At 40.1% G+C, this 19,112-nt stretch overlaps 1 protein-coding gene across 1 annotated transcript in view; it reads left to right on the top strand.

Moving 5' to 3' along the window:
* The window catches only part of NFKB1 (nuclear factor kappa B subunit 1), a gene marked incomplete at its 5' end in the record, with an annotated part of 113,412 nt that overhangs the window by 50,438 nt on the left and 43,862 nt on the right, over positions 1-19,112 (top strand). The window contains 1 exon segment of the mRNA NM_001076409.1: positions 11,823-11,971. Within this exon segment, the coding sequence (NP_001069877.1) occupies positions 11,823-11,971 (149 nt within the window).

Here is a 19,112-nt window from a genome sequence, read left to right as displayed (position 1 = left end):
CAGAGTAGCCTGGAGCCAGTGATGTGTTCAGTCATGAATTCTTTGAGCAAATACTAATTACTTTCATCCTGGGGGTTGGGGAAATAGAAGAACTTGACAATGCCTTGATCCTAAAAAACCAGTCAGTTTAATGGAGGACCTAAGATATGGCCTTAAATATCTGAAATATGATAATATTGTCTTATTCACTATTATAGAACCAGCACCTATAGCTGCCATGTAGGAATTGCTGAATAAAGCAGTATTTTTCAGATGAAAGAGTGAATGATCTCATAGCCTTAAGGTTGAAGAGCCGGCTAGTTGGAGTGGGCAGAGAAGACTTCAAGGCAGAGATTACATTTGGGGCAGGATCCTGAGGGAAAGGTAGAAATTTGAAAACATGAATCTAATTAGGGAAAACAGCAGAGGCAGAAAAATGAGTGGCAAAGGCTCAAAAAGAGCCATCTCTGAAGTTGGAAGGGAATGGTGAATAATTCTGCGGGAATGAAGAGTACACAAAAGAGAAAGAGGAGAATGAGGCTAGAGGTAAGATTGAACCAAACTGTGCAAGGCTCGGGAATTTAAACCACATTTTGTAGAAAATGGGGAAATTGTGTAAGTTTTAATATAGAAATGATTTACTATAATGAACATTGTGCTTTAGGAATATAAATCTAGTAGAAGTCTGCTCAGGGGTTGCAAGGGAAAGGCACAGTGACACCATGTGGGAAGAACTGCAGTGATTCCTCATGAGTTAAACTCTGATTCAGGCTGAGATAGATAAACAAGAGCAATGAGGATAGAAGGAAGGGGCAGAAACCAGAGATTTTTGAGGGAGCCACCTGGCTGAATCAGTTAATTCAGTAACTTATTAAATCTAGAAGACAGCAGATGATAGGAGAATTTTGGTGTGGTTGCTTAGAAGGTGGTGGTTTCACTTAATAGGAGGTGGAGTAGGTTTCAGAAGGAAGGCCATTCATGGGTCTTCAGTTGCGGTCAAATTGATTATAAGTTATGGACAGGAAGATGCCCTGCAAGCAGCTGGAAATGTTATAGGTGTTGAAAAAGGAAGGGCACATGAGATTTAAATTGAGGAGTCATCTGCATGGAGTAGATAACTAAATCTAGGAGACTAACATAACCATGTGAAGAGAGTGATTATGGTAAAGACTAGAGATGGACCAAGGTCAGATAACAAATCTCCTTTTGAGGAGGAAGAATGCTTGAGCAGAAGTGTCTAATGCAGTGAGAAGGGAACATTTTGAGGAGGGAAGGTAACCCTTCAGAGAAGTCAAGTGGGATGAAGAACAAGAAATGGCTGATGAGTTTAGAAACATGGAGTAAATCATAACCTTTAGGTACTTATTTATTTGAGGCATAGAAGGATTAATTAAATTGCAAAGGTAATACTATATGCGGAAGACCTGGGTTCAGTCCCTGGGTTGGGAAGATCCTCTGGAGAAGGAAACGGCAACCCACTCTAGTACTCTTGCCTGGAAAATGCCATGGACAGAGGAGCCTGGTACGCTACATGGGGTCACAAAGAGTCGGACACAACTGAGCGACTTCACTTTCACTTTTCAAAGGTACTGCAGATTAAGTTAGAGTTTCAGCATTGGTGATTAGAGCTTTTCTTGCATACTTTTTTTTTTTTTTCTTCTTGCATACTTGATAAGAAAAAAGAATGGCACTCAAGCAGGGAAAAGTACTTTTTAAGAACATTTCTTGTTGAATTATGGAGAAGATCAAATGAAAGAATGGTTCTGTATTTCTTGCTGTAGGGCCTGGCCCATAGATTTCAATAAATGCTAGCCTGTACAGTTGACATTATCATTATCAGGAAATGCATTGTTCAGAATTAAGGGAGAAGAAGGTATATGGTTTGTGGACTAAGAGTAAGGGTTATTTGGAGAGGGAAGAAGAAGCATGATTTAAGGAGATCTTGAGTAAGTACGGTGTTAAGTGCAAAAGCAGAGTGGTTAAAACCTAGAAAAGGGAACAGACCTACATTTCTCTGAATTGGGAGCACATATGGAAAGTAATAGGGACATTTTGCTCCTGGGTGACAGACAGTGAGGAGAAGAGAGTTGGAGAGCCTGCCATGCAATGCTCTCCACTTTCTCGTTAAATTCAGAGGAAGTCTCCACTGCAGATGTCTGCTTATGGCATGAAGGGACAAAATCAGAGTCAGTATCGTATGCTCTGCATCTGCTGTGAATCAGGTGCTGCATTAGATGCTGTAAACTGCTTCCTTTAATCCTTGTGAAAAGTCAGGCATTAGGGATTTGTATTCATGTTTTACAGATGAGAAAACATGCCAAAGGTCAAGTAACGTACCCAGGATGGCATAGCTAGGAGAGGGAGAAGCCAGGATTCAGAGCCCTGTCCTTCAGACTCGAGCCTGTGCTCTTCATTGAAAGGGAGCCCGCTGGTTTGCTGTCTCGTAGATGCAGACCTGCACAGCTTTACAATAAGGTTCTGTAGGCTGGTTATTCCTGTCAGTCACCACAGTGAATATCAAAGAAAGGCCCTTCTTATTTGGCAAGTGCATGACTGTGAAACTGGGGTGAACCAGAAATGTGAATTCTGGATCCCTGAGTGCCCTAGTACCGCACGGAATAGTGCTTGAGTTTAGACTCCTTGGTACACCGGGAGAACGCCTTACAGGCGCCAGCAGTTAGGGTGGGAGGAGGGGTGTCCAGGAGGGTGTGTTGGACTGTAAGAGGAGTGCTGCTACCTCGATTTTCCAACAAGAGGATCAAAGGGTTACCTTCCCTTCTCTTTCCCACAGCTGCCCCTCCCTGCCCCTCAGCAATCAGAGTCCTTTGACCACACTGCAGGCCCCGAGCCCAGGCCGCAACACCCTTCTATCTACTTAGGCTGATGTTCTGTCCTGATGTAAATAGTCACATTCTCATTTAAATAGCCTAATGAGAGGGTGCAGCAGGATCTAGCCAATTTTGGGGAAGAGGTAGAATATAGTTTCCCAATTTCCATCTGTCACCTAACACAACTGTTGTTTTAATATCTTGCCTTCCATAGATAACATTGTAGGCCTCTTATTTAATCATGCATTCACTAAAGAATTATTTATTGAATGCCCACAATATAATAAACATTACTGCAGGCACTGGGGATGTGGCACGGAAGAAACCATTGTCCCCACCCTTACACGGCCTCTGTTCTAATGGGGAAGTTAGGCAGTAGTCACATAACATGTGTAGTATATTAAATGGTAATTAGTACAGGCAGAAATGTAAAGCAGGGGAAGCAGCAAGGAATTTAGGGATGGGAGTGATAGAAGTTTAGATAAGGGTAGGGTGAGCCATGGAAGCTCGCCAGAGAATGGCATTTCTGCAAATCCTGAAAAGTAAGAGACCGTGCAAGTATACAGGGAAGGAGTGTTCTAGGCAGAGGAGACAGCGAGTGCAGAAGCTCTCAGGTGGAAACTGAGCTGGCAGCAGATTATGTGACTGCCTAGAAGTAGTAACAAACAAGAGCAAAGAGAAAGTGGCTTCACACGGCCCAAGGACTGTGCGCTGTTGTAAAGACTTGGGCTTTTCAGATGGAAGGCCTTTAGAGGGTCTGGGTCTTTTTTTTTTTTTAAACTTCTTGCCATGGAAAAATTTAATCATATATACACAAAATACTGTAATGAGTCCCGTTGACGACTCATTCAGCTTCAACGGTTTTCAGTTTTGGAGAACTTTGAGCAGAGGTGTGTCAGGACTTGCCATGACCTGACATGAACAGGATCACCCACAAGAACAGGCCATGGGGAAGTGGGGGAGGCACAAGAAACATAGGAGCAAAAACTTAGGAAACTAATCATAGTGGGCTCGTACTCCATGAAACCAGGGAACAGTGACGGAGACAGTAGGTAGTGGTTAGTTTGGGGATATCTTTTAAAGATCTGACTAGATACCATGTATTTTATGCTTTGTTCAAAAAAAGATTTTGACTATGTAGTGCAGCAACAAGGGTAAGGAGATGTAGAAAAGAAATGATACCAAAAGACTATTTTAAATTTTATTTCCTGTTTAAGAATAAACCAAATTTATAAGCCAAGCCAGGTTCCCCAAAAAACTGGCCTATAAATGAAAACACATTTGAGACACAGTTCATCCATAAATTACAAACTTTCTATTCTTCCCATATTATTTTGTAACCATGGATAATTGGGCCACGAAAAGGGTAAGCATTTATTTGTAATTTATTAATGAGGCAGTGACACCTGTTGAGGTACAAATCCCCAACAATTTCTGGAGTTAGCAAGTGTCTTGATTTCCTGAAAGAAGTAGGATTTATAAACAACTATATGTGATGTAATGAAACTGAAAATTCAAATAAAGCAAACAAGAAACCAGAGGTCAAAGTATGACCCAAAAAAAAAACCCCTCAAACTTTCTGAGTCTTGAATAGTGATTTTATTCTACTTCCCTCTGTAGTTGACGAAGCCCTCTTTGCCTATTTTGTTGTGTTTAATGGCCCAGTTTGCCCTTCTGATCTCAGGCAAACATCTAAGGGATGTATGCTGGTCAAACAAGTAGGGCAAATAAAAAAGGTGAACGAATGTGAATGAATCAATGCAAGTCCAGGAGCACTACTCAAAAAACAACCATGTCAACAGTGAGTGGGGCAGAGAGGGTATTTTCATGTCATTCAATCTTATAAGAACACCACACCTACATTTGGAAGAATCAGGATGAATTCCAAGGTCCTCTGGGTCTTGACTCTCTGACCTTAGGTTATGCCACTCGTTAATCTGTCTAAATTTCTGTTTTCTTATCTGCAAAATGGGAGTGATAGTGCCAAGTCTGTCTACTTCACGAGGTCTTTGGGAAACCCAGGAGAGAAGCAGCCCCTTTTTATTAAAAAAAAAAAAAGAGAGAGAAATTGGTGCTTCCATGGGGCCTGCCATATGGCAGACACTGTGTGGTTCTCACAAGAGCCCTCTGAGGGAGGTCCCCTTATTGGCCCATTTGTAGGTGTGGAGCTTTCAGCTCAGAGAGGTTATTTAACTTGAAGCCCACAGAGCTGGAAGAAGAAAGAGCTGGGATTTGGTCCCAGATTGGATCAATGTGAAACCCCCTGGCTTAAAAAGAAGGAACTAACTTTACTAAGCATCTTCCTACTCTATGCCAGAAACTATTAGATACGGTTCTGTACGATCTTGTTTGATGAAGTTTATTCTGTACTTCTGTGTCATCAACATATAAGGAGTAAGAAGGAACAATAAAATCTGACTGTTTTGCAGTACTAAGAGGAGGTATGTTATGAAAACAATATTCTTCTCTTTCTTCCTCCTGTTCTTCTTCTCCTCCTCCCCTTCCATTGCCCGCCTTCTCCTTTTTCTTGTTTATAATATGACTTGCACTCGAACAGAGGAGAATCAGTATGTGGTTTAGTAATGTCTGTGGCATGATTTTGTCTATGAATAAGGCTTACAAGGGGACAAGTGCACTTCTGCCATCTCACAGCTGTCTCTGAGACCTTCTTTCCCACAATACACACCAACAAAACCAAAACAGGGTTTTCAGGGATAACTGTTGTGTAGCAACACTGTGCCACACAAAGGAGAGAGAGGAAACACTGGGCCCACTGGACATACACAGAAGAAAAAGTGATTAAGCCGAGTGGAAACCAGTGTAATGGAAAATATGAATGGGCTTTGGAAGTGGACAGACCCAAGTTCAAAGGGCTGCCCAATCACCCCAGTTACAGGAATGGCGGCAGTTTATGTCGCCTTAATGGGCCTCAGTTCCCGCGGCTGTGGAATGTGGTAGCACTACTGACCCCATGGGGCTGAAGTGAAGATTGGACAAGTTAACAAGCCCCCTTCGCTTCCATAAAAACAGAAAGTGAGGAAATATAGGTGTGTGTGCTCTGGGAACAAACAAGAGAGGTAAAACAGTAATTCTTCAGTTGCCAATAGATTTTACCAGCTTCTTATTGCAATAAGCGATGTTTTCCTGCCCCAATCCATCACATTCCCCAAGAAAGGGACAGTAGTGGAGTCTTGTGGGCTAAAGTGGTGGAGTGTCATGGAAGATTCAGATTTCGGCTGGACCTTTGAAGGATGAGTGGTTCTAGAGAGAGAAGAGAAGGAAGGGACATCCCGTGTGATAGGAACCACCAAGCCCTGAGGACTGGTAGGAATTATGACTGAGGAGATGAGGGGTCAGGCTCATCACAGAGCTTTCCTATGTGCTGTTCTTCCTGCCAGGAGTACTCTTCTCAGCCTCTGCCCACCCCATCCCTCGTTATATTCTTACTCTTCTTTCAGAGTTTGGCCCTCAGTACGCCCTCAGGAAGCTTTCTCTGTCTTCACAGGGTCAAATCTCTATTCCTTTGGAAGTGTTTCATAGTTATGCACTTATATTTATTTGTGAGAGGTTTTAATTCATATGGGTCCTACTCTGTAATTTCCATAAGAACAAGGGTTGTGTCTGTTTTTTACTCAACTGTGTATCTTCCACTCCCTGACCTAACTTACTGCAGTACATGGAACACAGAAGGGGCTTAATAAGTGCTCACTGAAACAATGTATACATTTTGGCTATTGGTGAGGTAATAGCCTGGATAGCAGATAGGGCTTATATTTGAGAGGTGCCAAGCTCTTAACTCGTTTAATCCTTAAAAAGCAATCCTATGAAATCAGATGTATTGTTACTTTCCTTTTAAAGATGGAGAAGCTGATGTCCAGAGACCTTAACCATCCTTTCCCACTGGTCCAGCTAGTAAGTGACAGCAGAGCGATTTTGAGCACAGCAGCCTTGCTTCAGAGCTCTTGGATTTAACCGCATTGCTCTGCTGCTTTAGCAGTAGAGGCCAAAGTTAGATACACGAGACAAGTCAGGGTAGATTTCTCTTTAAAATGTGTGGACTTTTCCCTCTTCCTTCTCTCCCTCAAGTATCATCATTGTCATCACTTCATGAGAAAAACTCAGCAGAAAAGAACTACATCATGTGTCACGTCTCACATTCATGTTGACTCTACATTCTGCCAAAGTGCTATGTCCAAATTAACTCAGTACCTAAACTGGACCTTTTAAAATCTGATTCTTAGAAACTTCTAGACCACTTACCTTACTTACTGTTAAAGAACCAGTATGTACTTTTCCAGAGCATGACAGAGTTAGTTGCTTTAAATAAAAGGAGGTGATTTGACGAAGTTTGGTATTATCTGAGACCCTTGGTTTCTGTTTCTTACTCAAAAAGCAGATCTAGCCTGTGGCCATCAGTATGTATTGAGTCATAAAGCTTCTGGAAGAAAGGCTTGTTTTCATCAGGGAAACCGAGGACTCCTGAGTACCTCCAAGAACGATAGCTGTTACTACAATAACATAGTTATTACTTTTAAAAAGCCCAATAAAATGTGTCACTCTGGGAAAAAAGACAGCCTAGAAATAGAAGTAGCCGGAATTGGTCATTTATTCAAGCCACCTGCCTTTAAACAGAATTTTTAAAAAATCACCTCACAGAAGTTGTACTATTTAAAGATCTCTGGGTAGAGGAATACATTACAATAAGATAGTTGTTAACACTTGGGTACTGCTATTACATACTAGGCAGAGGTCTTAAAGATTTTTATGTGTGTCAATGTATTTAATCCTCGTAGCAAACCTATGAGGTCCAATTATTATCCTCATTTTACAGATGAGGAGCTGGATGCTGCCCCAGGTCGCAGGGCTTGCAGATGGTGGTGCTGTCATCAAACCCAGCTAGTCTGTTCATCAAGTACATGCTCTTACAGTGCCCCTTGGAAGCTGAATGTCATCTTTGTCTCCTTTCCTCTAATTGAAATCTTAACTTGTACGCAAGCCATTAGTGTTTATTAAAAGCCTGCTATACTCAGACTCTTTCAAAAATAACCCACCCTTTCTGGCAGATACAGGTGCTTTCTATAAACTTAATTTTCAAGGGAACTACTGTGCAAAGAAATAACAGACTGAATAAAAATAATCAGATTCTCCACAGAATTGGAGAATTCTGTGGAGAAATGAATTTCTGAGTCAGTTGCAAATAGCTGTCAGTCACTGTGGCATTTTATGGAGTATTCCCTCCCCTAAGGTAGAATTCCATTGTCTTCATGTGCCAGAGAGCCTGAAAATAGTACTTTTTGTGTGTCCCCACACTTCAGCTTTCTTCTTTCAGTCGGCATTTTGGAAAGTCCACAAAACCCAGGGCCCTCCCTGTCACTGCCTTGTGGTCTGTGTAAAAAACCAGATGATGCCATGCTGGCTTGAACCCTTTCAAATGGATCAAACAGCGCATTAGTCATTGGCAAATTTTTCAGGCCCTTTACCTCAGAGACTACCCAGTTCCTCATTCTTGCCACCCTTCAATCATGAAGTAATAGCAAGAAAAAGATGTGAGTACTTTTTGAGGACACCTCCCACCTCTTTCCTTCAGTGCCCATGACTGATTCCTTCATCATGGTTATATTGAAGGGTCTGGACATCCAAAGTGATTGGGCTTTTAAATTTTTTTTTTTTTAATTATGAGAGTATGATAACACGTTTACAGGAGACTTGGAAAATACACAGCAAAGTTACATGTAGTTCCACTATATATTGCAATTATTTTTTAAGTAAATTAAGATTTTTTAGTTGGAGTTTTAATATCAAACTCTCAAAAATTAATAGAATGAATACACAGAGAAGTAGAAGGTTATAGTAGGCCTGAAAAGCACTATGAATTCAACATAATTAAGATTTATACAGCTTTTCACACAACAGTAGGATACAAATTCTATTCAAGTTCCCATAGGCTATAAACTAGGAGACCTAGGAACACATCCAGAGAGATAAGACCAGGTGCAAACAGTTGATGGCCTAATGGTATTGAAATCAAGTCTGTTCTTTATCACTGTGGGATTATATTAGAAATGAATATCAAAAGATATTTGGAAATAATCCACATATTTTCTAGTGCAATTTGACTTTTACCAAGAGAGATCTTTGACTTAGCTATTGAAAGCCTCAATAAAGTTAGAAGATTGAAAAAACACAGAGGGTGATTGCAGAGATGAAAGCATTTAAATGAGAAATTAATATCAAAATGAGAAATTTATATCAAAGATATGTTTAAAATCCCATGTATTCAGAAATGAAATGTCCACTTTTAAATGATGGATGTATCTAAGAAGCCAAAACAAGGAAATAGAAAATATTTGTAATAGAATAAAAATGAAAAGAGAATTTACCAGGATTTGTTGCATGCAGCTGAAGCTGCTCAGTGCAGTTAAATACAATGTGGAGTCTTGAATAAGGTATGAAAAAAATAATGGGACACTAGCATAAAATTTTGTGAAATTTGAACAAAATCTGTACTTTAGATTGAGGGCAGGAGGAGAGGAGGCAATAGAGGAGGAGATGGTTGGATGGCATCACTGACTCAATGGACATGGGGTTGAGCAAACTCCAGAAGAGAGCAAAGGACAGGAAAGCCTGGCATGCTGCAGTCCACGGGGTTGCAAAGAGTTGTGGACATGACTTAGAGACTGAACAACAACAAAAGTTAATAATACTGTATCACATGTTAATTTCATGTGTTTTTTTATAACATAGTATTTCTTTATATTCTCAGAATTGGATTAGAAGTTTTAGCCTCATTCAAATTTTTTTAAGATCAGTAAGATAAACTTTCCAGACTTTTAGCAGTAATACTAGATGCTAAAATACATGAAAGTTTTTTGAAGTTTTGAGTGAATATAAATTAGAATGTGTCATTGTATTTGAACTAAGTTGTAATTGGGCTTTAATTGCTAGATTCCTTCTGTGTCCTGCTTAAGTGGCAAGCCTACCTGATTTCACCCAAGTGAAGCATTTCGTCATGCCTTACACTGTTGCATTCCTGTGCTCCGTGCACTTAAAAGTGAAATTACATGGTCTATTTAATGCTCTTTCACTGTTCATTTACTGCTTAAGACGTCCCTGTGGAATATGCCATCATAACAAAGGCTGATTTCAGATGTCGATACCAAGACACAGAACTGGCATCAGCAACCCAGGGAGTATGCAGGGACAGCAGCCACCTTTGGAGCAAACCCAGAACTCTTCTTTCCCTGTACAACCCCCAGGGAAAAGGCTTTCTGCCTGTTATAAAAGGGAAAGCACTGAGTTCATAATTGGTTTTATGCCCAGGGGGCTTATTTAAGTGCTTACCTGTTTAAGAAATTATTTATTTGTGCCTCAAGGGGGTCAAAACCTAATTAATCCTAAACATGCTTTGTGATTAGCTTGCTCTGCAAGGACTGAAGGCCATTCTCGCAGGTCGCCTTGCTCCTTGGAAAGGGTTGGAAAGCAAGATTTGCAACCCTTCTGAGCTAGGGTTCAGGCAGAGAGGCCCTGTATTTCCAGTGGGGAGCTACACTACAGATCCACAGGGAGTCTGTCCTTTGCTTAGAAAGGGAACTTCTTTCTCCCAGAAGCATCTGGGGCATAATCCCAGCTTTAATCAACTTTTTCTCAACCCTGCAATGGGAGATTGGATTGGGAAAAAAATCTATACTGAAAAAAATGCTAACAAAATTATGCCTCAGTGGAATGTAAATCTATGAGATGGTATTTATAGTAGAAATAGATGAGTTGAAAGGGATTCTGTCCTTTTCCAAGAAATTTTACTGGCAAGTATAGATTCTTCCTCAGGTTTATATCAGAAAGACATCCATCAAGGATCTATGGCCACATGAGATTTGTGTATACTTAGTTTTTCATCTGAGCTAAGGGCTGCTTGTGCAGATTAAAATATGTCCAATGATTGCATAGTTGGGAGCTCCTCGATTTCAGTCATATGCTTCCTCAAGAAGAGATAATATGAGTTAAAGAGATAGAGTAACCAGCTCTTCTCAATGTTAGACTGAAAGTCTTGCACCCCAGGAAATGTCCTTAGTCCCAGGCAAACCAGGATGGCTGTTCACCATTTGAGGAAACAGAGTGCATTTCCAACAGTTTTGGTGAATTTATCCGAGGATTCTGACTTATAATATTCAAGAAGGTAAAAATAAGGTCATTGATGTTTTCTGTTAGTATGATTTTAGTGTTGTGGTTTTCTCAAGGAAAGAATCTGTGATCTACTGTAGGAGGCTGGAGGACCAGCTAGAGGAGAAATGGTGCCCAAGCTCTTGTTACTTAAAATGTCATCATCTCCATGGGATTTCCTTTCTATTACTCTTGTCATCATTTTAAAGGTATAACAATAAAAATACAAATTACTTTAAATGGAGAAATCTGATTTTATAAAAGAAGAGCTTAAACAGGTGTCAGATCTAAGGATTTGTACTTAGGGAGTATACTGTTTTTAAATTAAAGAAACAGATCACTGCAGGCCATGGGCTTGGGTGTCCATGGCCAACCCTTGTGGCCTCGTCCCTGGGCAAGACTCTCTCCTGCCTAATCTCATGGCAGATTAGGAAGGACTCTTTCCATTCACCTCTTTTCTTCTCTTGATTTCCATCAGTCAGTCAGTCCCAGTCCCGTTTTCACTGATCTTGCACTCAGCATTTATGACATAAAATGCAGTATGAGTGCAGATGAAAACGTATTCTTGGTTAATGGAAGAGGGTGCTTAATGGCTACACAGCACACTCCGAGATGTGCTCTTCCTTCCAACTTTAACAAGACGTATGCATTTTAAATGGTCTACTTCTTGAAGAGTATCTTTCACACCCGAAACAAGTACCACTCGTGTTTTATTTCCATCCCATCATTTGTTCATCACATATTTTTAGAAAGGCCTAATTTGATATCATACTTTTTCTACTTATTAGCTTGTCTTAGCATTTTCCCATGTTGTGATATGGTCAGATATGCTAACTTGGAAATGTGCTTCTTATATAGATCTGCAACTATGTGGGACCTGCAAAGGTTATTGTTCAGTTGGTCACAAATGGAAAAAACATCCACCTGCATGCACACAGCCTGGTGGGAAAACACTGTGAGGATGGCGTCTGCACTGTGACAGCCGGGCCCAAGGACATGGTGGTCGGGTAAGTGAGCATGCGTGTCGCTGCAGAAGGGAGGCGCAGATTGAACACGGCCCCTGCGGGCTGGGACTGGACAGGCCCTTTTCATCAGGGGTCTTTGCAAGACCCTCAGAGAGTCTTAGAATATGAAAATTTGAGAAAACTAGCTATAGCAGAAATCAATACTTTATGGATGATTTCATACCCTTAATGATTCATTTAATGAACTTTGACTATAGATTTGCATTGTGAACATTTTGTGCAGACAGTGGGTTTTATTTCAGTTGTGTGCTGCTTAAAAAGTATGCACAGAAATGATATGACACATAAGAAGTTAATTTCCAAAATATACAAACAATTCATTCAACTCAATGTCCAAAAAAGCATACAACCTGATTGAAAAGATGGGCGGAAGACCTGATAGTTCTCCAAAGAAGACATGCAGATGGCCAACAAGTGTATGAAAAGATGCTTGATCTGGCTAATTACCAGGGGAATGCAAATCAGAACCACAATGAAGTACTACTTATACCTACAGAGTGGCTATCATCAAAAAGAATACAAAAAACAAATGCTGGTGAGGATGTGGGAAAAAGGGTGAGAATGTAAGTTGGTACAGTCACTGTGGAAAACAGTATGGAAGTTTATCAAAAAACTAAAACTAGAACTGCCATATGACCTAGCAATTCCACTCCTGGGTTATATAAAAACAGAAACACTAATTCAAAAAGAAACATGTATCCCAGGGTTCATGGCAGCATTATTTATAATTGCCAAGATATGGAAACAACCTAATTGTCCATCAGCAGATGAGTGGACTATGAAGATGTGCTGTGTACACACGCATGCACACACAATGGAATGCTACCCAGCCATAAAAAAGGATGAACTTTTACCATTTGCATCAACATGGGTAGACCTGGAAGGTGTTACGCTAAGTGAAGTAAGTCAGACAAAGAAAGACAAATACTGTATGATATCACTCATATGTGGAATCTAAAAAATAAAATAAACTAGTAAGTACGACGGAGAAGGCGATGGCACCCCACTCCAGTACTCTTGCCTGGAAAATCCCATGGACAGAGGAGCCTGGTGGGCTGCAGTCCATGGAGTCTAAAAGTCGGACATGACTGAGCGACTTCACTTTCCCTTTTCATTTTCATGCATTGGAGAAGGAAATGGCAACCCACTCCAGTGTTCTTGCCTGGAGAATCCCAGGGACAGGGGAGCCTGGTGGGCTGCCATCTGTGGGGTCGCACAGAGTCGGACACGACTGAAGCGACTTAGCAGCAGCAGCAGCAGTAAGTACAACAACAACAAAAAAAACAGACTCACAGTTATAGAGAACAAACTAGTGGTTATCAGTGGGAGAGGGAAGATAAGAGGGAGGGACAGGGTAGGGGTAGGGTACAAACTACTAGGCATAAAATAAGCTACAAGGACACATTGTAAAACATGGGGAACATAGCCAGTATTTTATAATAACTGTAAGTGAGGCTTCCCTTAAGGCTCAGATGGTAAAAAGTCCACCTGCAATGTGGGAGACCTGGGTTCAGTCCCTGGGCTGGGAAGATCCCTTGGAGGAGGGCATGGCAATCCACTCCAGTGTTCTTGCCTGGAGAATCTCACGGACAGAGGAGCCTGGTGGGCTGCAGTCCATGGAGTCACACAGAATCAGACATGACTGAGCAACTAACATGCAACACACACACACCCTAAAAAAATTTTTAATCACTATATTGTAGACCTATAACACATAATATTGCAACCATACTTCAATTTTTTGGAAAAGTGTGCACAACCAAGAATTACAAATTTGTTTTGGCTTTCAGTAGACTTGAAATGTAAACATAAAGTGACATATTCACTTAAGGTTGGTCAGACAGATAAAACAAGCCTTTTTTTTCTTGTTTTAAAAAGTCTTCTGGTGGGATCTTTCCAGACCATATATTCAACCTGTGTCTCCTGCATAGGCATGCAGATTATTTACCACTGAGCCACTTAGGGAAGCCCTCAAACAAGCCATTTTTAATGAATGAAGTATTATAGAAATAAATTCAATTTTAAAAGAAATTTTCAATTCAATTTGTATAATTTTCAGGAATATCTTTCAGGGCTTCCTAATACTGGTTTAAGTAGTTTATGATAAAATGCCATTTAATCTCGACTATTCACTCAAAAGAAAAGAATTGTTTAAATGAACTGTAATTAAGCTCATGGTAACATTTCAGGCTTTGAATTCCGATCAGGTTTCAAGTTGGTTGGTATTGGGGAGGTTGAGCTTTCATGTTCCTGGGTATTTCTTTGTTTGACTGTTAAAATTTTCAAGTGTGAAAAACCTAGAGAGAGAGCTTTCTTTTAAGTCACTAAAATCTGATTCTTTTGATGTCAGGGGAAAAAAAGACTCTAGATTGGAGGAAGAAGCCTAAATTGATTTGAAAAATTCAACTGTGCTTTAAATGAACTCATTTCAACATCCTCTTAAAAGACTGGTCTGTTTCCTGTCGTGTGTCACAGTTGGTTCATGGTCTGTTTTGGAATACCCTTACAGTTGCTGACTGACCTCTGGAGAGCTTTGAAATGCAGGGTAAATGTCAGAGTTTCAGACAAATCGGTCACTTAGTATCTCTGCAAATTTTCTCCAATAGGCTACTGTCAGTCTGAAGTGTTTATTCTCTTCGGTCCTGTTTAATCTGTGTGATAATCATATGCTTCAGAGGAAATTATAGATGAAGTTCCCTACTAATAATGTTTGTTATTATAAATATTCCAGTATGTTGTCTGTAATTTGGTGTTTCTATGGTTTGCCTTAGTAGTCTTTGAGGATTTTAGAAGGAACTAATACTTATTTAACTTGGGGTCTACGGCAGGAGTCAAAGTAAATTCCCTGTCTCCAAGGAAAGTGAGGAAATGCGTTACTTACTCTGTTTTAGTGCTGGCATAGCAGGTTCTGTAGTTGGAAGAATTCATTCAACAAACAGTTTGAGCATCTGAACTTATAAATATGGTCATAAAGATGTCTGGTCATAGCTCTGCAGGATTTTTTAAATACTGTGCAGTTTTACTAAAAATGTAATCAAGAATAAATTCCCATTGGCCATCTGTTTTACATGTGGTATTGTAAGTTTCCATGTTGCTCTCTCCATATAGCTCACCCTCTCCCTTCTCCCCGCCCCCTGTGTCCATAAGTCTGTTCTCCATGTCTGTTTCTCCATGGCTGCCCTGAAAATAAATCCATCAGTATCATCTTTCTAGATTCCATATATATGCATTAGTATACGGTATTTATCTTTCTCTTTCTGACTCAAACAGGGGCTCTGTAACCATCTGGAGGGGTGGGGTAGGGAGGGAGATGGGAGGGAGATTCAAAAGGGAGGGGACATATGTATACCTATGGCTGATACTTGTTGATGTTTGACAGAAACAACAAAATTCTGTAAACCAGTTATCCTTCAATTGAAAAATAAGTAAATTTTTAAAAATGTAATCAAGAGGATGCCATGAGAGTTACGTTAGATTCAGGTGCTGGTGGTGTCGCTCAGTTGTGTCTGACCCTTTGCAACCCCGTGGAGTACAACATGCCAGGCCTCCCTGCCCATCATCAACTCCTGGAGTTTACTCAAACTCATGTCCACTGAGTTGGTGATGCTATCCAACCATCTCATCCTCTGTCATCCCCTTCTCTTGCCTTCAGTCTTTCCCAGCATCAAGGTCTTTTTAAGTGAGTCAGCTCTTCACATCAGGTGGCCAAAGTATTGGAGCTTCAGCTTCAACATCAGTCCTTCCAATGACTACTCAAAGTTGATTTCCTTTAGGATTGACTGATTTGATCTCCTTGCAGTCCAACAGACTCTCAAGAGTCTTTCTCTAGCACCGTAATTCAAAACCATCAATTCTTTGGCTCTCAGCCTTCTTTATGGCCCAACTCTTACATCCATACATGACTACTGGAAAAGCCATAGCTTTGACTATACAGACCTTTGTAGGCAAGGTAATGTCTCTGCTTTTCAATACACTGTCCAGGTTTGTCATAGCTTTTCTTCCAAGGAGCAAGCGTCTTTTGATTTCGTGGCTGCAGTTGCCATCTGCAGTGATTTTGGAGCCCAAGAAAATAAAGTCTGTCACTGTTTTCATTGTTTCCCCATTTCTTTGTCATGAAGTGATGGGACTGGATGCCATGATCTTAGTTTTTTGAATGTTGAGTTTTAAGCCAGCTTTTTCAGTCTCCTCTTTCACCTTCACCAAGAGGCTCTTTAATTTCTTCTTCACTTTCTGCCTTAAGGGTGGTGTCATCTGCATATCTGAGGTTATTGACATTTCTTCTGGCAATCTTGATTCCAGCTTGTGCTTCATCCAGCCCAGCATGATGTACTCCACATATAAGTTGACAATATAAGGTGACAATATACAGCCTTGACATACTCCTTTCCCAATTTTGAAAACTCCTTTCCCAGTTTTGAAACAGTCCGTTGTTCCATGTTCCATGTAGATTCAGTAGCCTTTCCTGTTCAGAGTGCTGTGAAACCTTGGTACTCCTTTCATAATCTGACTTTTAACAGAGCAACTTTTGCCTAGAGTGTTTCCCAAAACACAGTATTTCCTTCATGATTCATTTGTCTCGCTTATTTTTTGTTAAGTTTCTAATATGAGAACCTGTCACATTTTAGTAGAAAGAGTCTCGTGCTAGTGGTCTGGAAACCAGAGTTCTGTGTGCAGTTCTGTCACTTTCGGCTGCAGGACTAGGGGTAATATGCATGACCTCTTGGGGACATGAATTTCTTCTCTTATGCAGTCTGAGAGTTAGGCCACAGAATCTACCTCCAGGCCCTTAACATCCAAATTCTATACTGAACTAACATTAGGTAGTCTTATGAAATAACGTGAGCCGACTTGCACATGTGTATTTAAAGGATGTCATCGATTATTCTTATTTAGTTCTAACTTGTAGTTAAGAAAAGCACATAGAGAAATTTAGGAAGACAGCCAGAGTTACTCCTCAGGCTTGTCAATACTAGAAATGGAACCCTGATAAGCTGTTTCCAGTGGAACAGTTTAGGTTGAGAGGATAGATTCATAAGCAGGGCATCAATCCAACATAATCAAAAAAGACATGGAGAATGACCCCGAGCAGATAAATAACCTTTATTATTTACCAAAACCAAATTATCAAAGCCAAAAGAATGACCTTTCCTTGGAGTGTTTCTCTTAACTCTCAGCCTGAGTTCTCAAGGTATTTTGTTACCTATATTAAAATATTCATGTTTTAGATAACTAAGTCATGATTTTAAGTTCGATAGGTTTAATGTGGAGGAGTGAGTCCTTGTAACTTTTTAAACTAATTTTAATTTTGACTTTTTGTCAATATTTTGTACTCCTTTAGTCTGCCCTTAGTGCTTATCCTCATAAAAATAATCTTAGTTTGGTGTTTTATTTTCAATCTTAAATATCAGCAGTTCGTTTCAACAACATTTTCGTTCTCTGAAATATGCATTCAATGGAAACTGTTACTTGACTTTGCTTTAAGCCACCTTCCTCACCAATAATCACCACACCCTCTGCTTGCTTCCTGGCAGCCCTGATTTAGAGAGATGTGAAGTTTTTTCTTCTTTTTTTTTTTAACTAATATTTCCAGCATATACCAATGGCAAGCTCTCAAAGTAGATATATAGATATAAAATGCAGAAGAGAAATGAGGCGAAGTAAGGCAGACCACATTAAACTGCTGTTTTTGTAGATCCAAAACAGTTGACTTGACTGTTTCAACCTAATACACAGAAAAGGAGCTATTTGGAGAAAATGGACAAGATCTGGACTGAGATTGGTAATATCCAGTTTCCAGACTTGGGTGTGTATTGTCAGTTGAGTTGGGCTGCTTTTAAGTCTCTGGCTTGCTGTGACATCAATATTTTAGAGGAAGAAAGGCCAGATGGAGGAGCTACTTTAGAATCCCAATGCAAGGACTTGGGAATTTGAGCTTAGCCAGAGGGCAGAGGCAGTTCCCAGATGATTATAATGATGGAAACGTCTGGCATAGTGCAGATTTCAAACTTGCCTGCTAAATAAAGTCATCTTTGATCACTTTGTAAAAATACTGATGCCAAGCCCTGTGTCCAGAGATTCTGATCTCATTGCCTGGTCATTGTGTAGAGCTACTGCTGCTGCAGTGATTCACAAACTTTAGGGGCCGTCAGAATCACCTGGAGGGTTTGCTGAAACATAGATGGCTGAGCCTCACCCCCAAGAGTTTCTGATTCAGTAAGCTTGGGATAAGGCCTAAGAATAAGCATTTTAATAAATTCTCAGGTAATGCTGCTGGTCTAGAGAGTACACTTTGAAAGCCATTTATGTATGGCATTTTGACTAAGAGGCAGGATTGTAGTTCCAGTCCAATTAGCAGTGATAACCTTTCTTCGTTAAATTTTTGAAATTAAATATTGTAACGTTCACTTTTTAAAGTGTACAGTTCTAATTTTGATAAATACTAGTATAATCACAGTCAAGGTAGAGAATAGTTTCATCACCTCCTGAAAATCCCTCTGTGACCTTTTAGAGTCCAATTCTCCTCCAACTCTAGGCCCTGGCAACCTCTGGTCTGTTTTCTACCCCTATAATTTTGCCTTTTCCATGATGACACACAAATGCGATAATACAGTGTGTAGCCTTTTTTAATCTGGCTTATTTACGTAGCATAATGTATTTCAGATTCCTCTAGGTTGCTGTGTACATCGGTAGTTTATTCTTTTTAATTATTAGGTAGTGTTACATTGTTGCGCAGTGTTGGTATATCAGTTTGTTTATCTACCTGTTGAAGAACATTTGGTTTGTTTCTAGTTTTTCAGAATAAAGCCACTTTTTTGTGTGAACAGAAGTTGTAATTTTTCTTGGCTTGGGTAAATACTGAGGAATGGAATTGTAGGGACTTGCGCTAAGGGTTCATTTATCTTGATAAGAAACCACCAAATTACTTTCCAAAGTGACTGTGCCCTTTTGTGTTCTCGTTTGTTAACATCTATGATCCTCTCAGTTTTTTCTGTTTCATGAGCTAATAATAATAATGTCTGCTCTCATTTTTGTTTTGCATTTTATTATAGAAATTTCCAAACATGTACAAAAGTAGAAAGACTAGCATGATGAGCCTTCATTGTACCCATCACTCACCTTCAAC

This window comes from Bos taurus, chromosome 6 (assembly GCF_002263795.3).
Source record: "Bos taurus isolate L1 Dominette 01449 registration number 42190680 breed Hereford chromosome 6, ARS-UCD2.0, whole genome shotgun sequence".
NCBI lineage: Eukaryota > Metazoa > Chordata > Mammalia > Artiodactyla > Bovidae > Bos > Bos taurus.
Note: the sequence above shows the minus strand (reverse complement) of the source record. Positions and strands in the feature narration are given on the sequence as shown.